At 43.6% G+C, this 24,000-nt stretch overlaps 1 protein-coding gene across 1 annotated transcript in view; it reads right to left on the reverse strand.

Annotated features, from left to right (window-relative positions):
• The window catches only part of Exo1 (exonuclease 1), a 32,403-nt gene extending 14,895 nt beyond the window's left edge, over positions 1–17,508 (reverse strand). The window contains exons 1-11 of the mRNA XM_036202750.1: positions 17,471–17,508; positions 17,014–17,234; positions 15,329–15,502; positions 11,822–11,941; positions 11,213–11,336; positions 9,741–9,878; positions 8,602–8,814; positions 7,048–7,235; positions 6,399–6,492; positions 4,518–4,743; positions 1,086–1,326 (exon numbers count right to left, since the gene is read on the reverse strand). Coding sequence (XP_036058643.1) covers positions 1,086–1,326; positions 4,518–4,743; positions 6,399–6,492; positions 7,048–7,235; positions 8,602–8,814; positions 9,741–9,878; positions 11,213–11,336; positions 11,822–11,941; positions 15,329–15,489 — 1,505 coding nt within the window. The 5' untranslated portion in view covers positions 15,490–15,502; positions 17,014–17,234; positions 17,471–17,508. The remainder of the gene's footprint in view (positions 1–1,085; positions 1,327–4,517; positions 4,744–6,398; positions 6,493–7,047; positions 7,236–8,601; positions 8,815–9,740; positions 9,879–11,212; positions 11,337–11,821; positions 11,942–15,328; positions 15,503–17,013; positions 17,235–17,470) is intronic.
• Positions 17,509–24,000: the final 6,492 nt, after the last annotated feature.

Consider the following 24,000-nt stretch of genomic DNA (forward strand, 5'->3'; position numbering starts at 1 on the left):
AATTGAAGTTTAAAATCTTACTTTTTGTTTTGTTTTTTGAGTCAGGGTCTCTTAACATAGTACTGGCTGTCCTGGGGCTTGATATGTAGACCACACTAGCCTCAAACTCACAGAGATCCACTTGCTTCTGCCTCCCAAATGCTGGGATAAAGACTTGTGTCGCCTGCCTGGCTGAGGTATAAACTTTATTATAACATGCACATCTTTAGAAAGTTATTTATATGGTAAACCTTTACAGAGAAGACAGAGTCCAGGATTCCTAAATCCTTGCATTTGGGAGACAAGAGACAGGGGGATTTCTGTGAGTTTAAGACAAGCCTAGTCTACACAGTTCTAGACCAACCAGAAGACAAAACAAAAAACCCAAACCCAAACCCTGTCTCAGTTCACAGTTGGTCTTCCCCAATTAGTCTATAATGTTGTCTACTTCTAGATCCTGAAAGATAAACTGAAATATAGGAAGGTGTTGATAGTCATAAAGACAACTAAGACAAGACTGATCAATCAGCTCCTCAAAATACCACAAAAGGAGAAAGCATGGGAAGCGGAAAGAGAAGCTAAAAGAACACAACTCTGACCACACAGCGTGCCTGCAGGGGCTACAGTCCTCCTGTACTCGGATTCTGCACGGACGGATCCCAGAACTAACGGTATGGACGGGAACAACAATGCACTCTGGTCTGAACTAAGGTGTGCTGACTCATATGGACTAGAGTCACCTAGGAAAGCAGCCTCTGGACATGCCTGTGAGAATCCTGTGGACTGGGCCGAGGGAGATGAAGACTCACACTAACTGTGGGTAACACCATTTCATGGGCTACAGTCCTGAACTGAACACAGAGGAGACCAAGAGCTGGGCAGTCACTGTTTCCCTCTTCCTGACTTAGGTGCCATGTGGCCAGCTGCCTCCTGCTCCAGACCCCTTTCCATAGACATGATGGACTGTGACCTAACAGACCTTTCCTTTGTCAGGCACTTCCGTCACAGCCACAGGGAAGTAACTAAGGCAATCAGGAGAAAAAACACACAGTAGGCTTCCGCAGATGAGGCTACCCCGCTTATGAGGTGTTCTGAGGACACGGTACCTGCTTCTGGTCCCTGGAACCACAACTGCGCCATTTTCTTCGTTCTTCCTCTGTAACAACACTGCGAACCTGTTCCTTGTCCTAGATGGAGTGTGCGCCTCTGTCTTGTGGGCAGTCCTGTCATCCAGGTTGGGTACAGACATTTCAGAAGGGCTGGAAGATGTGCTGTCTCCACCGCTGGTTTTCTTGGTCTTCTTTGTAAATGAATACTGACTCAATAGGTCATCTTCGGACAGCGATTCTACACAAGAACAGAAGCATGCATGAACAGCTGGGCTTCCTGTGTTGCTGGCTATTGGCCTGGATCTTACAGCCTGAGTCCTATTGTCCCAAAGGCAAAGCATCCTTTTTCCCTGCACATGTTGGGCAAAGGCTCTCATGGAGCGATATACTCAGTCCAATTTTATTTTTTTGAAAGATGTGCCTCGAAAACGATTACCTTAGCTGCATTTTACAATTTTTCAATCAGTTAACATTTAATGTCAATTATTTGTATGATTTTATATGAAATTACTCCAATCAAAATTTCAGGGCATAACAGATTCTGAATGACCATATATCTATATACATTAGATTTGTTTATTTATTATGTATATAGTGTTCTGTCTGCATATATACCTGGATACCAGAAGAGGGCACCAGATCTCATTATAGATGGTTGTGAGCCATTATGTGGTTGCTGGGAATTTAACTCAGGACCTCTGGAAGAGCAGCCAGTGCTCTTAACCTCTCTATCCCCCTATATTTTTATTCTAAGTGTAGAAAAAATTGGAGGGAAGCTTATATACAAAGCTATGACTAATGACTGAAAGTTTTTAATACTCCAATACAACCATCAACTATTTACCCCCTGTTGTGGTTTCTGAGGTAGATGTGACTGTGTTCCAGCTCGGCTCTTCATTACCATGCCAAGAGGCCAAGGAGAGTTGCTGGGGTCAAGTGTGCACTACAGAAAGTGAAAGCCGAGGAAAGTAGGAACGTGGACAGGGCTGCAGCACTTTAGGTCCTTCAGCTAGTTCTCAGTCTGCTCAGCTCCACCCCACTGCAGCCTAAATGCACACTTCCTGGAGTCAGGCAGAGCTTGGTAGGAGGGCTGGAAAACAGGGTAAAGACACCTGCTACCAACCCTGGCCACTCGAGTTTGATGCCTGGGACACACACAGTGGAAAGGGAAAACCGATTCCTGCAAGATGCCCTCAGACCTCCACTCACACACGTTGTCATACATGTGTCTGCTTCAATAATAATAATAATAATAATAATAATAATAATAATAATAACAACAACAATAAATAATAGTGTAAAATAAAATTTAAAAAGTGGTAAGATAGGTTGGGATTGCCAAATTCTAGAGGAAAATATTCATTTTTAAAGAAAAACATAGTTGTTTTATTTTATTTTTAATTATTATATTTGTGCTTTAATTTTACACATTAGCCATGGGTTCCCCCGTCCTCCCCCCTCCTGCCCCCACCCCCACCTTCCCCCCTCCCCTCCCCTTGAAAAACATAGTTTTAAAAATTGTAGTTCAGCCAGGCGGTGGTGGCACATGCCTGTAATTCCAGCACTCAGGAGGCAGAGGCAGGTGGATCTCTGAGTTCAAGGCCAGCCTGGTCTACAAAGCTGGTCCAGGACAGGCTCCAAAGCTACAGAGAAACCCTGTGTCTCAAAAAACCAAAAACAAAAAACAAAACAAAAAAAAAAAAAAAAAAAAAAAAGAAAAAAAAAAGAAATTGTAGTTCAATAAACTTTATCTTAATCCCCAGCAAAAGTTAAGTCTGCTTACTAGGCAGGACACTACGAGCCTTTAGAGAAGGAAAGGAAACACACACTATAGGAGCCTTCAGCAACAGATGCCAGACCAAGCTCACTTTCTTTCTTTCTATTTTTTTTTTTTAAGATTTATTTATTTATTATGTATACAACAGTGTCCTGCCTGCATGTGTCCTTGCAGGCCAGAAGAGGGCACCAGATCTCATTACAGATGGTTGTGAGCCACGATGTGGTTGCTGGGCATTGAACTCAGGACCTCTGGAAGAACAGCCCCTGCCCCTGCCCCCCTTTTTAAGATTTACTTGTTTATTATTTTTAAGATTTACTTGTTTATTATATATGCAGTGTTTTGCCTGCATGTGTCCCTGCAGGCCAGAAGAGGGCACCAGATCTCATTACAGATGGTTGAGAGCCACCATGTGGGTGCTGGGAATTGAACTCAGGACCTCTGGAAGAATGGTCAGCACTCTTAACCACCGAGCCATCTCTCCAGCCCCCCCCCCCCCCCCCAGCTCAGTTTCTTATAACAACAGGTTGCTAGCACCAATAGCTGGGAACTTCTAGTGTCTCATGGTATCCCAGTGGATAGTTAGCATCCACTTCTTGGGGACAAGGATCTGTAGCAAGTTGTACACCCTAAGAGACAAGGTCTAGGGCCCTAGATTCCTGTACTTTCTCTAATTCACTTAAGTTGGTTTTTTTTTTGTTTTTGTTTGTTTGTTTGTTGTTTTTGTTTTAAGTTTTTCGAGACAGGGTTTCTTTGTGAAACAGTCCTGGCTGTCCTGGATCTCGAGCTGTAGACCAGACTGGCCTTGAACTCAGAGATCCGCCTGCCTCTGTTTCCCGAGTGCTGGGATTAAAGGCGGGCGTCCCAGCTCACTCAAGTATTTTATAGACAAACACAATTATAACCTAAAATGTAAGACACAGGGGCCATAGTTTCAACAATCTACATGGAAGTTTAAAATGTCGTTGCACTTGGCTTGAACAGCAACTGGAGAAATTCAACCTGAGCTCAGCCAATGACAGGAACAATGATAAGCATGCTAATAGGCGTAATCAGTCTGACTCTGCAATAGTAAAAGCAGCCTTGGAGAAGGGCCTGAGTGTGCCAGTGCACACCTGACTATTGTCTGCAGGAGCAGAGCACCCGCCGACCACCACATGCAATGCATCATGTCCAGGCAGCTCTCTGAGCTCAGCACAAAATGGAAGACCGCATCTTCCATTTTGTAAGGGGGGGATCCTATTCTCTGCCTGACCTTCTTTGGGCTGTCCCTGAGCTTGGATGCCTGACGTATCTTTAGTGAAATTTGACACAGTTCCCTGCAAATGCTCTCCCCACCACCCATGTGATAATCAGGTGTTGTGCTCCCAGCTGTATGATGGGACCTGCTGCCAATTGCAAATGCAACATACTAAGAGCACCCTTAGGTGACTCCGCAGCTGCTGTCCGTCCCCCTACTCCCTGGAATGAACTGAGTGCTCTGATTGGAGCTGACTTCGGAGGGTCTTTCTCTCCTACTCAGAGCAGCCTGAACCTTGCTCCTCACCATTTCTGCTCCCTCTTCCCTCGTGGGCTGGTAGCCAACGACCCCAGAGGAAGCAGGAGACCCATAAGCAACAATCATCAGCATTTAGAAAAAATGAAATACATACCATTTCTTGGTCTCTTCACTACAGAAGACTTCCTGGGAAGATTTAACCCTTTAGTACTAATCACTTGCTTAAGGCCCACGGTACTTGACTTTTCCGTCAACCCAGGAGCGTGGGAAACACCATTCACCTCAAGTCTAGGACAATAATTCCTGTGCCAAATGCTGTTGGCAACAGGTGACTTCTGACAAGCTTTGTCATTCCAGCTGTGACTTCTTGAGTGGACAGGCTAGAAAAGAACAAGGAGAAAGGTTACTTGCACAGGAGAAATAGCCATTTCCTACTGTACCTGCTTATAGTAATGTTCAATTACCGTTCAAAATTCCTTTCCTCTGCTAACCTCACCCTTCTCCATTAAACATGTATTATCTTCCTAGGACTGTCTACCCACCGGCTCATTTCTAAGACATAAAACCCAATCTTCCACGGGGCGGTGGTGGTACATGCCTGTAATCCCAGCACTCAGGAGGCAGAGGCTGGCAGATCTCTGTGAGTTCGAGGCCAGCCTGCTCTACAGAGTGAGATCTAGGGACAGGCTCCAAAGCTACAGAGACCCCGTCTCAAAAAACCAAAAAAAAAAAATCTTTCTAAAAAGATCAACACAGTGAGGCCAGTGAAAGTGTCTGTAAGTCTGTGTACAATAATCCCACAGCTCACAATCACTTCCACAGCCTTCAAACAGCACCGGACTGCAGAGGCATGTGCTGAACGTAGTCGCCCACTGCACTTAGCCATCTGTTCACTTTTAATTAGTTATTTGAGATGAAACAGGCTCTCCCGTAGTTTGGGCTGGTTGAACTGATCCTCATGCCTCAGCCCAAGCCCGGAGAGAAACTTGTTGTATCCAAACCCAAATGATCTAGTTTTGAAAGAACTAGCTTGTGTCAGACTTACTTGGTACCACGTGGAGAAAACAAAAGCCGCTTTGGCATCACCGAGACTTGCATAAAACTTCTGAGAAAGGGTTTAAACTGAACAAGCAGAGATGGTGCGAACTCCCAGGACACAGCGTCGTAAAGAATACATATAATGAAGGTGGCAGTGAAGAGTTCAGACACATGGCAGGGCGCTCATTAAATGTTTGCTAATTTATGAATGAGCCTAAACAGCTTGTATTCAAGGGTCATGTTTTGGGTTTTCAGTAATGCCAAGTGCCACAGAGTCTGAATGGTGTGAAATGAGAAACAAGACGCCCAATGTATCATATAGTTATAACAAATGCTTGTCTTTTAAAAATATCACCTAGTCCCTTTCTAGGTTTTTTTTTTTTTTTTTTTTTTTTTTTTCGAGACAGGGTTTCTCTGTGTAGCTTTGCACCTGTCCTGGAACTCGCTTTGTAAACCAGGCTGGCCTCAAACTCACAGAGATCCACCTGCCTCTGCCTCTCAAGTGCTGGGATTAAAGGCATGCGCCACCACCGCCCAGCTCTTTTTAGTTTTAAAAGCCTAATACTTCTACATTTCAAAAGATAATTTCTCTAGAATTAAGTTAATCATTCTTTAAAAGTCATTAGTTACATGTGATGGCACACACCTTTAATTCCAGCACCCAGGGGGCAGAGGCAGGTGGATCTCTGTGAGTTCGAGGCCAGCCTGGTCTACATAGTGAGTTTCAGGACAGCCAAGACTTCATAAAAACAAAACAAAAAGACAAGATTTCACTATATAGCCCAGGCTAACCTTGAATGGCAATTCTCGCGTCTCAGGGTCCCAAATCCTGGGACTACAGATGCTTGTCCCCCCAGGCGGAGTTGTTTCCATGTACACTCTGCATAGCACTGAGTACCAAAATACTTTCACAGCTGCTGAGCAAAGAAAGCCTTGCCTCAAAGTCCTTGAGTCAAAACTAAAAGGTGCTCTTATACAGCAGTTCTTAAAATGTTACCATAGTGTCTGGACTGTAGTCATCAATCTGCTCGAAGGTATTTATATCTCTGTTTCCAAGTGCTATTTGCAGAGCTACGGAGTCCTCAACATACCTGGGTTGGTAAGGTTAAGGAGAATGTCCTTACACACAAGCAATCGAATCATACTGCACTAAGGAATGAAAATGTTGTCCATTACCACAGAGAATCTTCAAGGTTTATGATGTACATAGATCCCACCTACTGTTCACATCAGCATCACTGATAACAGGCAGGGTAGCTGGCTTGTGTCCCTGAAGGAGCTGCCCATCTTCTTGAAGGGAAGCCCAAGTCAATTCCTCCCTTTCCAGAGAGATGTGGGGAAAGTGCTGAGGAATCAGGCCTGTGATTCACTTGCTCAGAGCAGGTGATCTGGTGCCAGTGCGGTCAACTCCATTGGAGCAATCACTAGCTACACAGATGAGCCTCGGGTTCACATTCAAAAACTTAACTCTTCACTAACACAGTTTTTCGGAGTTGAGTAAAATATGACAATCTGCACCATAAAATGTAAGACCAATTTCCAAGGTTTTCTTTCTTTTTTCACTAAAGTCTCACATAAAATATTGTGCTACTACCAATAACGTTAACAGAGTAAGTGAATTCAACCACATGGCTCAGAAAGGATACCGCCCAGCATAACTCAGGGTTTCGGGGTTAACGTCATCTCCATAGGCATTCAGAGGGACCAGCTTCCTTTGGATGGGGTCGAACACTAGCTGGTAGAGGAAAGTATTGTTGGCTCGGATAAATCCTGTGATGTAATCCTCCGGCACCGTTATGTTCATCTTGAGATAATGCCCAATTTTCTTGATAACCTAACAATGGATATAAAAATATTTCGTGTAAAGCTGAAGAGGAGGGAGTGTGTCGATTCTACACCTGACACTGGAGACTGAGAGGGAAAAAAAAATCAATTGCTTTTATCTACACCAAAAAACCTTTTAACAGAACACACAGCCACGCCACCTCCTTCAAAACTCTGGTCTCATGACCAGTTTTGCACTGTTCGTCCAAAATGCAAAATATCCAGTTTATGGGAAGTGTACATTTCCAGAAATACCTTTTAAAGCACTTTCAGCAACTGATGCCCAGAACAGGGACCCTTAGAGGTAAGTCCCCTTTGTCAGTAAGAACAGGACTTTACCTAAGGGTTTCAAAAGCTCCCTGGGTAAGAGCTGGATCAGGCAAGGAGAGGTGAAAAGAACAGAAACTTTCTGAGAAGTCATGGGCCATAAGAAGTGTAAAGAAAGAAGACTCTTCGGAAACATAATGCAGCATGCTTTAGAGAAAAAGGGAATTAAAGTTAATAAGCCTCAAGAAATAGGTACTTTACTGCCCCACTATGGTGGTCATTATTACACTTACGTTCCAGACCCCCCCACTTTTCCATCTAACTGCATGGGATGCCCCTAACATAAAAGCAGTAACTCATAATACTAATCTGATGGGAGGAGAAGGAAATCCTTACATTCTCCATAAAACTAGCACTAATGTTTCTTTTTATGGACATATTGAGAGACATCCTATGTGTTTTACTACCAAAACAAGAAGTGTGCCTCCAGGATGTATACATCTTTTGTCTAGATATTTACTTGCTGATTCTCCTAGTATACCTGGACAAGACGTCTGGGTTCTTAAGTTTAATTCTATTGGCTCACCTTTTGTGACACCTATGTGAACTTAGGAGTCACCACCTCCTGACACTCCTCGTAAGAAAGGGATAGGATTTGGGAACATATTAGCAGGACTACGGGGTGTCCTTATTAGTATAGTTTGAACCTTGTCCCAAAACAATTTTAATGGAGGGTAGATTGTGATGGTGCAGGATGGGGTAAGAGTGCTGGCTTCGTGATTTCTGTTAACATGAAAGAGCTTTTTGTTTAGTTCAAATGAATTAATATTCAAATTTTTGTTTAAACTCCTAATTCAGTATATTGAGAGCTATAATCCACATAATCAAAAATTATTACCATACAAAACTTTTCAGAGTATAAAGATCCTTATACTTAGACCAGACACCCAAGAACTACTCCTAAGTACTAGGATCCAGGAGTCAAGAGTTCTCATGTCCAGTCACCTTTTCCCTTAGGCACACTCACAGGCCAGAGACGACTATTTAAAATCCATTTTGAACTCCCTCTATTGTTAACTGCTCCTTCGTAAAGTGAAGGTCCCTCCTACCTTAACAATGTCCGGGTTATTGGCCAGCCTCAGTACTTTGCAGGCCTTTGCTAAGCCAATCCCACGCAGGGAGGAGAGGTAGTCACAGCCTGACAGGATACACATGTACCGGAACTTCTCCTCCGTGAACACGTCCCCAAGCTGCTTGCACATGCCCAGCCGTGCCTGATCCACTTCCAGCCCATTTCCAAACTGGTCCATTTTTAAAATCACCTTTACACAGAGGGAAATGATCAATACCTAGAAAGGCCACTTTACCAACATTAAGTCATCACAATAATTCTAAGGAATCACTCTTGCTCCACAAGTTTTTCTTCTTACCTTCTTTTACATACTAAAGTGGCCAATCTTTTATTATAGTTATTGGGGCAATATATGCTTATTGCAGGAAATTTTAAAAACCTGAAATTGTCCATGCCCCATTTATCTGTCACCCAGTGTTAAGATTCTGACGAGCATGTGCTTGGCAATCTAAGAAGATGCATATACATATTATATATCTGTTATCCAAAGGTAACTACCTATGGTTTTATATCTTAATTCCCCTTTAATGGATCATTATAAAGTTTAGCATTAAATTGATCTATATACAATTTCTAAATAACTGAATAATATTCTTGTCATGAATAAGTTTGCTTACCAAACCTAATTAAAAAAAAAAAAAGTAAGGCATGTGTTATTAATATTAAAAAGTAAAACTAGCCAGGCTGGGGAGGAAGGAGAACTTGGAGTTCAAGGCCTGCCCAGGCTATAGAGTTGAGTCCAAACCCAGGCTGGGCAACTTAGTGAGACCCAGTCAGAGCACAGGGTAAAGAGGGCTGTGGCTCAGTGGTAAAGAAGGCTTATCTATCAGTCAGGGGTTCAACCCCATCCATAAAAAGTCAGCCAAAAGACAAGCTAAACACTAAAGAACTCACAGGCTGGGGCGTAGCTTAGTGGTAGACACTTGCCTAGCGTGCATAAAGCCCTGGGTTTATTACCAGAACCCCTAAAAGCAAACCAAACCCAAACCGAAATGATAAAGCAATACACAGATATTGAGTGACATAAACGGGTATTCCAGGTGAGGAAGACTTTGGTGTCTCAACACACATAGTTCCCCCCGCACAGCATCGTGGGTAGCAGCTGCAGCTCAATACCTTCTTACAGCCGAATGCCAGGAGGTCAGAGTCCTCCGTGATGACAGCTTGTGCGATTCCAGTTTTGTTAAGGTAGGCCAACTGAGCATCGGCTTCATAGGGAGCCACCAGGCAGTCCACGCCCAGGGCCCGGGCAGCCTGTGAGAGACCACAGTGAGCTTGCAGCATGGTGTCAGAATGGCACGGGGTCACCAGCCTCCACACACACACCAGTAATACTTTCCAAAAACCGTGCCCTTTGAAGTAGAATCTTTCTACTTTGAGCTGTAAAATATTTTATACTGTTTTGTTTTAATCAGTTTATAGGCTTGGGTGGCAGCCCACTGGCCACACAATTCTGAAGACCTGAGTTCTGATCCTAGAGCCCATAAAAGAGGAGTACAATGGAGCCTATGGGAAATTCCAGCACCACCACAGCAAAAAGAGAGGTGAGAAAAGAGAATCCTTGGAAGCCGGCAGGTGGCATACACACTGACAAATAACAAAGGCCTTGCCTCGAATGAGGTCAGAAAGGGAGGGCTGACAGTGTTGTCCTCTGACCACCGCCCCATGTGATCTGTGGTATGTGCATGCCTGCACATGTGCACATACACGTACATGTGTACACACATACATACACACACACACACACACACACACACACACACACACACACACCTAAAAAAATTAATTTATAAATTTGAAGATATCCTGCTATAAAATTGGTAGTGGTGGTGAGTCTATAAGTTACTGTATTCATTATATCAAATTACAAAAAGCTTCTACCTTAAGAGTTGTTATATTCTGAAAGTATACAGACACTGGTTTGGACGGTCCATGTACTTTTCCTGTAAAGACTGCAGGGAGGCAGGCCTGTCTAACACAGTACTGAGAAACTGCAGACCCTCCTCGCTGTAGCTAACACCAGGGGAAGGAAACACATCCCTCTGCCTTTCTCCCTTCTCCCTTGCCTACCAAGCTTCCCTGTGCACCACCACTTGTGTCCAATCGAGATTTCTCCTCTGCTGTCCACAGAACTCTCCTCAGGGGAACAGAGAGCACACGTGTTTTCTGTAGACCTCACTCTCTCCTATAACTCCCTTGCTCTCCAATTCAAGCCATAATCAACAGTCAAAAGACAAAGAACCATGAGAGAAGAAGCCTCAGGGTGCTTCTTTGAGCTCAGAACAGACAGCAGGACAGCTTGATGCACAGAGCTGACCTAGAATGAGGAAAGTGGGGGCTGAGCCTAAGGTCTGGGTGAAGAGTGCTTAGAGGCAGATTACAGGGGTTCTGCGGAGCCCCTCCATCAGCGAGTCAGCTAGACACATCTCTGGCCATCATTCACAAAAGAATGCGAGTTGGTGGTTAAACACAGGCCCCACCATAGTGGGGTAAGAAACAAGCCCCGGGAGCCTGTCCCTTGCATCTCTGTACACACCATCCACGGCAGAGCATTTGTTCAGTGGCTCTGCTGTTTCTCGCTAACTCACTTTTATTACTTTGTGGGCCATGGCGTGTGTGATGTTGACAGAGCGAGTGAAGCAGTCTCGGGCTTCTGACACCTTGCCCTCTCGAAGGAGCTGCTTCCCTTTAAGAAGGTTGCTTTGTCGTCTCCTGAAAGGGAAGAGCATGACTAAATATAAATACTTACAAGCAAAATCAATTATATCAATTATAGCAATTTCGCTAGGATGAAAGAGTTGAATACATTTAAAGCTGCACAATTCACATCAGATCTGCTGGCATATCAGCCCAGACAAAAGGAAATGAGGGGTTTTTTTTTGTTTTGTTTTTTCAGAATGGGTATCATGTAGCTCAGGCTAGCCTCATACTCACTAAGTAGAAGATGGCCTAGAACTCTAGACCCTCCTGCCTTTACCTCCCACATACTGGGATTACAGGCAGCGTCACTACTCTAGCTGAGCGAGTGATTAATGTATGCAACACGCCTGAGAAAAGACTTTCCCGCAGCAATGTTTCATGTTGAAAGGCAATTATTCCTACATGTGATAACAATCTAACACAAACAGAACATTTAAGGGTATCTGTTCATGTACTATGCTGTACAAAAAAACCAAGATTGTATGGCCTCAACTTACTCTCTTCGAGACCTTTCCACTTCCTTTTTCGAAGGTAAGGTACATCCATCAAAGACAAGAATAGGCTTGACCCCATGAGACAGCAGCATATTAACAAACTTCATACAAAATCCTACATACCTATGGGAAAGAGAAAGAGAATGCATTTACAGGCTTTGAATCTCTTAAATTTTATTTATTTATTGCTTTATTTAAGACCAGATGACAAGATTGTGAAGAAATATTTGTTTTATGATGCTAAACTTTCCAAAGGAAACAGGCGGTTCAAATCCCGCTGCAAGTACTTATGGGGTACGTGGTGGTTAGTAAGCAATTTGACTCTCAAGGCCAGTGGTTCTCAACCTATGGGTCACAACCCCACTGGGGGATTGAATGACCCTTTCATAGGGGTCGCCTAGGACCATCAGATATATCAGATATTTACATTACGATTCATAACAGTAGCAAAATTACAGTTAGGAAAGAAGTAGCAATGAAAATAATCTTGTGGATGAAGAACTTTATTAAGGGCGGTGGTGATGCACGCCTTTAATCCCAGCACTTGGGAGACAGAGCCAGGTGGATCTCTGTGAGTTCGAGGCCAGCCTGGGCTACCAAGTGAGTTTCAGGAAAGGCGCAAAGCTACACAGAGAAACTGTCTCGAAAAACAGAAAACAAAAAAAAAAGAACTTTATTAAAAGGTTGCAGCATTAGGAAGGCTAAGAACCACGGCTCTAGGGCGTTCTCAATTGTGGATAAAAAGGCTTTGACATCTTTCAATTTTCGTATTTTATTGTTGTTCCAAATACTTTTTATTCTTCTATTTTAAAAAAAAAAAACAACTGACTTGAAATATCTCAAATCTATTGAAAAGTTTTAAGAATACAACACTTGATTCTCCCACAATACCTTATCATACCCAAGAGACATGACAATATTTTCTACAATGCACCCTACGTGAAATTTCATCCAATAGTGCCTGCCAATGTCTCTCAAAACCAGTGATACCCCGGTTAATGTTCAACATGGTGCTCGGGGTGTCTCATTTTCACATTACACAGCAACATATAAGCACTGCAACTCTCAGCCAGAATGCTAATGGGTAGAGATGCTGGACACTGAGCGTCTGAGGGAGGACCCCAGCAGCACTTAAGCTAAGCTTTCAAATCAAATGTGGTCGCTTCTGTGTTCACTTGCTGCATTCTTTGCTGTGGATAGTGACTAGGGCCCCACACGGGAGAATAGCGGCTATAGCTCGATTAAACATCCAAGGGCAGATGAAAGCACACCAGGACTAGTAATGTTTTAAAGCAAGTTTACATCTCTAACTAGAAAGCATAAAGCATCAGGTACCACCCACTCATTTTACTTCCAAGTCAGCACACGTTGACGTTAATCTCTACAATAACCCTAAGTGTTTATAATTAGCGTATCAAAAATTCCAAATCAGTGACCTTTTATTTCTGGCTAATACTGCTGCCCCTGGTAGGATGAAAAAGTAAAAGCAATTAATTATACCAAATATGACTTCTAAGGGGAAATTTAAATCCATAGCAGATATTAAGCATTTTAGCTTCATCAGTATTTAATGAGGGCCTATCATAGACTTTTCTAACAATAAAGGATATTGCCTGCATTTTAAAAATTCTTCCAATTAATCACAAATTTGAATCAAAGGCTGGAGACAGGGCTCAGTGATCAAAAATGCTGGTTGCTCTTTCAGTGACTGCTCCTCTAGGACCTGGGTTCAATTCCCAGCATCCACAACTGCCTGTAACTCTAGCTTCATGGGATCCAAATGCCCTCTTCTGGTCTCCTCAGGCACCAGACACACAAGTGATACAGACATACAGGAAGACAAAACACCAATACACATTAAAAAAAAAAAAAAAAAGATATCCCAAACTAGACACTACGTTTTCTTGGCTATGGAACTATTCATATATTCAAAGAAAGCCACTTGTGGTAGTTTTAATGAGAATGGCCCCCCACATTTGAATACTTGGTTCCCAGTTGGTAGAACTATTTGGGAAGGACTGGGAGATATGGCCTTGTTGCTGGAAGAGGTGTGTCACTGGGAACAAACAGGCTTTAGGATTGAAAAGCCCACACCACACCATTCTGTTAGCTCTCTCTGCCTCATGCTTGTGGTTCCAAGTTTAAGCGCTCAGCTACTGATCCGGCACCATGCCTCCCTGCTGCCATGCTCCTCGCCATGATAGTCATGATGTTTTATCACAGCAACAGAAAAGTAACCAAGACACCAGATGTAGTGACACACACACGCCCAGCACAGGGAAGCTGAAGTGGGAGTGAAGGAACTCAGGGCCACCCTGGGCTATAAGGTAAGGTTAAGGTCCATCTGGGATATACAAGACCCTGTCTCAAATATATAAACAACACAAAAAAATCAAACATGGAAAGCAGTCACAAAAAAGTGAGGGCTTTTCTTTTTGAAAAGCTAAAATGGTACAGCTTTATGTTCAGAAATCAAAAAGCAATCACACACATATGTATGCAAAAAGGGGGGGAGAGACAGTATAGTTTTATAGATGAATACATGTGAACCTGTCCAAAGTGAGGTCACAGAGCAGACTGGATGACAACAGGCCCCACTATTTTTGGCCAGAACATATTGTCCCTTTGCCTCATTTTGCTAATGGAGATTAGTAGTGTGTTGTGGGAAAATATCATGGATTCTGAAAACAGTGTTAAAAAAGGTAGAAACAAAGGCTTCTCTTAAGCAAAGAATAAAGGAGATAATATTTGATCTTGGCCTGTCTATATCGGGCTGACTTCTTACCAAGAACATAAGTCAAGTCTATAGCACAGAAGGAAGTCTGGCAATATTCTAAACAAACACCTATCTTAACAAATGCTAGTGTTTATTAAAACGATGACTGGAAAACCAAAAATTTTAAAATAGCACCGAGATGCTGGGAATATAGTGCAGTTCATAGAGTGCCTGCTTAGCCTGCATGAAGCCCTGGGCTGCTCTTAGCATGACATGAAACTGAGCACGGGTAGTACAAGCTTGTAATCACAGCATACAGTATGATTCCTCCTCCTCCAGGAAGGAGAAGTCCCATCCTTGGCTATAACAAGTTCCAGGCCAGTCTGAAATACCTGAAGAACCTCTCAAAAAACAAAAAGTACCAACTCATTCTACTTCTTCTTCTTCTTTTTTTTTTTTTTTTTTTTTGGTTTTTCAAGACAGGGTTTCTCTGTAGCTTTGGTGCCTGTCCTGGACTAGCTCTGTAGACCAGGCTGGCCTCGAACTCCCAGAGATCCACCTGCCTCTGCCTCCCTTACTTTGTGTTTCTAGGATCAAATGCTGTGACCAGACATGGGGAGGAAAGGGTTATATAGCTTGCACGTCCACATCACAGTCTGAAAGAGTTTGTGTACCAGCCAGCCCCTTTGCTCCTTGTGAATTGTTCAGATCAGAGTGCTGGGATTACAGGCGTGCGCCACCACCACCCGGCTCATTCTACTTCTTATACAAACTACTACACACCCTGAACTTACCTATCTGTAGGTTCCCCTTTGGCTAGCTTCTCAGCACAGGCAATCGCTCCTTTGTGAAGCCAACAGTAGGTATCCACGGCTACTGCCTGTCCTTTGTACTTCTTCACGTTGACGGGCTCCGAAGCCTCCTTGACGAACTGAAGCAGTCCCTGAATCCCCATAGTGCCAAGTTAACTACAGGAAACGCAGGAAAGGGGAAGACAGCAATATTACAGCAAAGCTTACTTACCAAGAAGTTTTAGAAAAATAAACCCAGCCTGGATCCTAGCACAGAAACGAACAGTTAGCTGATAACTAGCCTTGTCTCTGCCAACTTCTGTAGATCACAATTTCATTCATCACCAACACCACTGGGTAGTTTCTTGGTGGTTATTCTTTCCAAAACACTTTCATACTTAGAATCCTAACATGGGCTGTCACCTCTTAACACAGTCCTAGGCACACCAAAGGTATTAAAACTTTAAGTCTCTTTCAGAAAGATGGTGTTGGAAGCTTACAAAACCATGCACACTATGGTATATTCACCTCTACAAAAAGGCATGAAAGGGACACATCCAAAGCTGCAGAGGAGAACCTCAAGAGTTGGGAGAAAGACAGACATTCCAAGTTAAAGGTAATCAGAATCATGGGAATGGATCTGGACTTTTACATGACATAAATCCAACACCATCAGAATGCAATACTCCAAACAATAATAAGTAATAATAATAATAAATGAGTCATGGTAGAGTCTAGGGACAATTTCATCAGACTCACTGAAGGCTGTACTAGAGCAATGTGAAAACACGTTTGCTGTGCAAAAACAGCTTCATCCAGTACAAGTATTTCTATCAAAGATCATGTTTTTGTTTGTGTTGGGTGTGTGTGTGTACAGTGAGTGTACATGTATGTAGAAGCCAGAGCAAGGCATTGTGTGTCCTTCTCTATTGCTCTCTGCCTCTTCCCTTGAGGCAGGGTATGTTACTGAACCAGCCCAATGAGTTCTTGGGACCCACTATCTCTGCCTTCCAATCCTGGGGTGCTACTGGCAGGGGTGCTGGGGATTCTAACTCAGGTCCTCATGTTTGCAAAAGCAAGTGCTCTTACCCACTGAGCCATCACCCCAGCATTAATTTTTTTTTATGGTATTGTGTATGTGTGTTGGAGTTTATTTATTTTTGGTTTTTCAAGACAGGGTTTCTCTGTGTAGCCCTGGGTGTCCTGGAACTCACAGAGATCCGCCTGCCTCTGCCTCCTGAGTGCTGGGATTAAAGGGGTGCGCCACCCGCCTGGTTTGTGTTGCTTTGGAGTTTAAATGAGAGCCTTGTTTGATCTGCGTATGCTAGCCTAGCTGGACCTCTAGCTGAGCTTTCTGGGATTCCCCATCCGTGGCCTCCCTTCCCTCAGCACCGCGACTACAGACAGGCACATGGCTCACCAGATTCAAGGTCATGTTTTTACTACAGGATAAGAAGCCAGCGGTGCCCTGTTGACTCCATATGAAAACAGCAAGGCTCTTATCCTGAAACTTGAGGTTCTTAGGCCTAGAGGGGGCATGACTTCTGAATTTTAAACACCAGGCAATTTGGATGCAGCTGGGCCTCCAGCCACGATTTGTGTAATCCACAAATGAGTCCACTACCTTTAAAGGCAACGTCTCCTAAATGTGTGTTCGTGCATGCTGAGGAAAGAAAGGACATAATTACATTTCATGAAACTTCGTTAGGTTTCTTCTAGGCTAAGTGAATCTCGGGTAAATATTTCCTCTTTAGCACAGGAGGGACTGAGCGCCATAGGGCACACCAACCCCAGGAGATCGCCGGCGGTACCCGAGGTAACAGCAGCCGCGGCTTCACCGTAGTCCTGTCTGCCGGGAATGAACAGGCATGGCCCGCAAGCCCATTCCAGGCGCTGCCGTTCCTCGAACCTGCACATGAAAGGAAACACACAAAGGAAACTCAGAGACGAGTGGACACTCGTCAGCCCACACCTGCGAAAACACGGGAGACGTGGCGCCCACGGTACTCTCCGCGCTCGCGTTCTCTTCCCGGATCCCGCGCCGAGGAGGGAGGACGCGTGGATCGGAGCCGCGGGGACCTCACTTTCCTCCACACAGCCCGCTCCCCTTGAGCCCGTCCGCCGCCGGTGTAAGGGATCACTCACCGGGGAGCAGCAACCCGAGTAGCTGCAAGCGCAGCCGGGGACCTTTCAATTTGCGCGGGACCGCGAGGCCCCGCCCAGCGGACATGACGTCACACGCGTCCTGAGCCGCAGCCTGTGTCCAGTTCTCTGTGACCCCGCCTTCCTCTCATCCGGGTCTTGAGCCCTTCCTCTCATTGGAATCCACCTCCAATGGCCAATGCCGGCTCGAACCCGGTGAAGCTGGACCCAGTAGGGACCGCTCATCCATGGGCTGTGTATGGGGTGGGGGGTGGGAAGGCGAGAACTGGGCGCTCCGGAAGTTGCGTTATGGTTCTCGCTGTTGCTGCTGGGAGTTGTAGTTTTTGCTTGAGCACGCCATCACAGCCACGTACAGGGGCTCTAAAGAGTGTCCAACTTGTGGTCAAAATTGTTTTATTGTTTTAAACCTGGGAAAAGAGCCCAGATGGAATTAGTCGCTTAGTCCCAGGCCAACTCCACGATCTTTCGTCTCTCTGAAATGTCCTCACCTCGGTGAAAACTGAAGTTGAGTTTACTACCAGGCTTTCGTATTGCATTTATCTGCTCTTATCCTACTTTATCCAGTATCTGGCTTCATCCCTGACACGAGTTGGGAAAATGTTATCTTTATGACTAAACAACAAAATAGGCCTTATGGTTCACAGACATTAAAGATATCGTGCATTTGAGTGGCTGTCTTGGGCCCCATTTCCTAATGTTATCAAGGAAAGAAAACCCCTCTAGTCTCACTTCCTCTTAATTGACCTCTAAAACTCACTAATTTTAGAAGTCACACAGCTGGACCGTGCATAATTTAGTCTCCCACTGTCTTTGCCATAGCAGACACCTCTGACTGAAGCCATCTACGTATGGTATAAGAATCTTTCCCACCTATATCCTTTGGAGAAAGTTTTTCCCTCTCGCCCTTCAAGAAAAGGTACCATTTGCAATTCTCCATGCTCTCTGGGGACTTTAATATCCTAACAATTAAGGGACCAATTAACTATTCCTGGGGAAAGGAACTCAGAAGACACACGTTGAGATTTTCTTTTGGGTTACATTACAGAACCTCAAACAACTAATATACAGATAGATAGCAGCAGCTTGTGCACCGGTAAAACAGACCACTGAAGATTTGTAACTACCAGGTGTGCCTCCCATATACCCTCCCACAAGTCCATAGATACAATGTCTGGAGCCCCAGGGAAACTGGTCTTTGCTGGGGAACTACTCCATCTTTGGTTTGCTTGCTTTCCATTTTCCTTGCCCAAATAACTTACTTGTAAGTCACTGGACTTTTTGAATGGAGCAGGGAATGTGGGTTTACAGTTATAGGAAATTCCCAGATCAGGCTAATGTTCCCTTTTCTTTGGAATAGTGTAGTAAATCTCTCTCTCTCTCTCTCTCTCTCTCTCTCTCTCTCTCTCTCTCTCTCTCTGTGAGTGTGTGTGTGTATGCATTTTTATGGAATGAAACTTTAGCCATACTGGGGCCTTTAGTTCCATCTAGATAGAAGTCCACTTTGGGTAGGCAAAGATAAATTCTCGAAGTGCATCTCAACCCTTCCTTCTATTGCTCTTTCTTTGACAGTTACCATCTGTGGAGCTGCCCCAAGAGGTGGCTTCTAGTGCTCCACTTCAGTGAATACCCCAGGTAGCAGGACACATGTAACAGCTCTTGTGTAAACCTAGGAAGCCAGAATTCCGCAGGCCTTGGCTGCAGCTGGCTTTGCAGCTTATAGGCAGACACAATATTGGTATTTCTCAGCCTTTGACGGTGCTAGTGATACAGCAGAACAACACTAGGAGGTTCTCCTTTAGGACCTTTGACCTTCCTGGGCATGGCGATTTTGACCAAATTTATAGTCCCAGGAGTGAATTCTCTTCTGGGGAGCAAGCCTCAAACCCAGCCAGAGTTCAGGTGGTTACCCCTACAACTGTCATGCCACTACTGCACTAGTGGGCACACTTCCCTTGGCAGTTCATTATTTTAGGAAGCAGGGTCAACCACTGATAGTTTTTCTCCAGTGGGCTACATAGTACCTTCTGGTGCTTTGAAAGCTAACCATCAGGGAGGTTTTCTGGTCAGTTCTAGATTGATTTGTTTATCAATATCCTGCAACCAAAGTGTGTAGTGTCTTTAGCAATAGGGTCTTACCATCTGGTTATGGTGGACAACCCAGCATTGCTCTGTGCTTTATAACTATGGATGCAATTTGTCTAGCTGCTTCAAGCTCCCACTGCTGTGCCTTCCCCCATTGTAATGGACTGTAGCCTCAAATTCTGATTTAAAATAAACCCTTTCTCCCTTAAGTTGCTTGATTGATCAGAAATTTTTTCAGAACAATAGAAAAAGTAACTGAGATATATGTTCTTAAATTCTAGCAGAGATGTACAGACCATGAATTTTTTTCAGCTTGAGACTCAGTTCTGTTATTTTTCAGTTCCTGATGTCTTCTTCAAATTGGAAGTTAGTTTGACAGTACCCAAATTTCCTGACGTAACTCTACCCTGACACTTATTATCTCCCATCCTGGTTTACTTTGTGTCTCTATATTCTAAAAATCCTTTCAAGCATAATTGGTAGATTTTTATGATCTAAACAAACAAACAAAACAACAACAGATATGTTTGATAGAATTTATGTGAAGAGAAAAACAAGTGGGCCTGGAGAGATGGCTCAGAGGTTAAGAGCACTGACTGCTCTTCCAGAGGTCCCGAGTTCAATTCCTAGCACCCACATGGTGGCTCACAACCATCTGTAATGAGATATGTCACCCTGTTCTGTATACATAAGAAAATAATAAATCTTAAAAAAAGTATAATTAAATTTAATAACAATTTTAATTTGACTTATATAAATTTTAAAATGCATAACTAAAATAATGTATATTTTATGACTCATAGAAGCAAAAGGATAGTATTGAATGTGTTAAGAAACCCACATATATGCATGCATGGAGGAGGAAAAGAATGAGAATCAAGAATGGAAATATTGAGCCTGAGAGACGGCTCAATAGTATAAAACTGGCTGCTTTTCCAGAGGTCCTGGGTTCAGTTCCTAGAATTCACATGGTGGCTCACAATTGTCTGTAACTTCAGTTCCAGGGGGTCTGGTGCCTTTTCTGATCCACTAGGCACCAGGCATCAACAAGATGTACAGGCATACATGCAGGCGAAACACCCATACACAGAAAATAATAATTTAAAAAATCAGGATATCCTGGGGCTAGAGAAATGTCTCAGCAGTTAAGAAGAGGGTGTAGTGTTTTCACAGAGAACCTGAGTTCAGTTCTAGCACTAACAATAGGTGGCTCACAGCCACCTGTATTTCCAGCTCCAGGGCATCCAACTCTTCTGGTCTCTGTGGACACCATGCTCCCATGGGTGCACACAAATGCAAACACACACATACAGTTACACATAAAATAATTTGTTTTATAAAGCAGGATAGCCTAGGAAAGTCCTGTAACTCTGTCCCGAGGAGGCTGAGGCAGCAGCAGCATGAGTCTGAGATCATCCTGGGCTACATAGCGAGACCTCATTCAGAAAAAGAGTTCTTAACAACCTGAGGGGACAAAACGGACCAAGACTCCATAGTGGGATCTACAAAGTAAATGGAACTAATGAGCAAACACGCATCTCTACTTCTTAGTATCAGTTTAGGTCAACTTAGTCTTTGTCAGAGAAGGTTGTGATAATATTTATACAGTTAATACAGTGAAAATAGTTTTATAATAATATCACGGATTTGGAGGGAATACCAAAAGGCACTCTTCTAAAGTGCTGGTGACTTAAGTAGATAATCCTTTTCCAAAGGACAATCTGGCAGTGCATACAGAGAATATAAAAGAAAAAAACATGATAAAGCATTTCAATTCTGCAATTATTCTTTAAGAAATTGATCCTAAAAAGACTGCTGGATTATAGGATAAAGATGTAAGTGTGCCCATCATTTACAATAAAAACACATACAGTCTAAGTATCCAACAGCAGGTGGAAAGTTAAATCAGTGTGACCCATCCATAATGAAGGAATATAAAATATGACATTAGTGCATATGAATGCCCAGGAAATCATGATATAGAGGAAGTCCCACATATTTTATTTACATACAGAGAAAATAAGACTTAATATTAGATATCTCTAAATAGTAGTATGACAGCCAGGTGGTGGTGGTGCACGCCTTTAGTCCCAGCACTAGGAGGCAGAGCCTGGTGGATCTCTGTGAGTTTGAAGTCAGCCTGGTCTACAGAGCAAGATCCAGGACAGGCACCAAAACTACACAAAGAAACCCTGGCTCAAAACAAACAAACAAAAATAGTAGTATGGCTGGAGATTTTTTAAATCCCTTCTTCATGGCCAAAGTTTTTTTATTCTCCATATATTTGTGTTTTTAATTAATTAATTAATTTATTGTATGTGTGTGTGTGATTGCTTACCCCCCCCTCTCTCTCTCTGTGTGTGTGTGTGTGTGTGTGTGTGTGTGTGTGTGTGTGTGTATGAGTGAGTGTAGGTCAGAGGACAGCTTGCTGAATCAGTTCTCTCTTTCCAATATGTGGATTCTGGGGATTGAATTCAGGGCTTGAGGCGTGGTGGCCAGTATCCTTACCTGCTGAGCCATCTTGCCAGCTCAAGGAAAATGAGTTTCTACTATAATTAGAAGATAGATATGAATTTAGAAGTAAACGGACATTTTGACTTGCGATGAATGAGTAATATGAGAAGGAAGGACATGACATTTGGTCCAAGTGCAACCCTGCCTCAGATGACAAGAGCAATTGTTAGGAGCATTTCTGTGGATCCTGTTCTTCAGGAGCCAGAGGTTTACAAAATACACAGGAGGGGGAAAAATTGGGCAGAGTCACCACTGCCACTGCTAAGGAACTACCATGTGCGAGCGAAACAGAAGCCAGGGACAGACTGTTCTGCCATGAAAGGTCACCCCAAAGTAAGGCATTGGTGACAAAGACAGCCAGTGCCTTCTCAATCGTGGAGGTATTTTATAGAAGCCATAGTCTCTACCCCAGGGGTGATTTCTCAGTAGTTCTGATCATTTCTAGGAATCTCTATCCAGCACTCCACCAGTACGATTTACAGGTACTCCTGAGCAGGCAGTGTCTAAGTTACTGCATCACTAGAAGAGCTACTGAAGATGGGTCACAAAGATAAAATGGCACCAAGAGAAGTGTTGTGCAAATTCAGAAATGTTTATATATGTTAGAGATTCTATACTGCCTTATTGGAATTGTGACATGGAAAATCTAATCTTATGCCTAACACACACACCATGTAGACAATAATTAAGTCTCCAAAGGACAGAAATAGCTCAGCAAGGATGGGGTAGCTGTTGATAGTGTGTAAAGCAAAGGAAAACAATCCCCCAAAGAACTCAGATGGCTAACGAACTCAGATTCAATTCTGGGGAAGAAACCGAAGTTATCTGCCCTGGCAGTGGCCGAGGTCCTATCAAGGACACTGGGCATCATAAAGGTGAGCAGTGCCATGCTATAGGAAGAAAAGAGATCGCTGGAAGGAAGGAGGGAAGATTGTAGCTGAAGTTTTTCTGTGTCCCGCCCTGTCTACACCCGCTCAGACCCAAGTAAACACACAGAGGCTTATATTAGTTAAAACTGCTCAGCCAGGTGGTGGTGGTGCACACCTTTAATCCCAGGACTTGGGAGGCAGAGGCTGGCAGATCTTTGTGAGTTTGAGGCCAGCCTGGTCTATAGAGCGAGATCCAGGGAAGGCACAAAGCTACACAGAGAAACCCTGTCTTGAAAAACCAAACCAAACCAAACCAAAACAAAACAACCTGCTTGGCCATTAGCTCAGGCTAACTACTGATTAGCTCTTACACCTAAACTCAGCCCATTATTGTTAATCTATATGTTGCCACATATTATGGCTTTACCTGTGTGTCATTACATGCTGCTCCCTAGATGGGTTGGTGTCTCCTCACTCAGGCTTCCTCTTCCCAGAATTCTCATCTGCTTATCCTGCCTATACTTCCTGCCTGGTTACTGGCCAATCAGCATTTTATTAAACCAGTGTACAAAAACAGGTTTCAGGGCTACATGCTGCTGGATGGAAGCATAGACCCACTGCTTCCCAGAGTCAGTGGAGAGCATGGTTCCCTCAGAGCTGACATGGTAGTTTTGCCATGTTAGGAAGCTGAAGTGGATGGAGCCAGCAGCCAAAGCTGCCATTTCAGTCCTAGTAATGCTGCAGTTTAAAACAATAGATTCACAATAAGACAGATTCAGATAAAATAAGACTCTAAATGGTTTACAGTGTGTGTAAAAATGTATGTAGGCTTGGAAGAGAGAGGAAAATGAATATAGGCAGTTTATTAAAAAAAAGTTAAAAAAATAAAGCCGTTTGGTCTATATGATAAGGTAGCTTAGAGGCAGGCTGGAAATTCAAAGAGAGAGAGAGAGAGAGAGAGAGAGAGAGAGAGAGAGAAGCAGGAAAAGACACCAGCAAGCCGCCCAAGGAGCAACATGTAATGGGACACAGGTAAAGCCATGGAAC

Source organism: Onychomys torridus, chromosome 11 (genome assembly GCF_903995425.1).
Source record: "Onychomys torridus chromosome 11, mOncTor1.1, whole genome shotgun sequence".
NCBI classification, from domain to species: domain Eukaryota; kingdom Metazoa; phylum Chordata; class Mammalia; order Rodentia; family Cricetidae; genus Onychomys; species Onychomys torridus.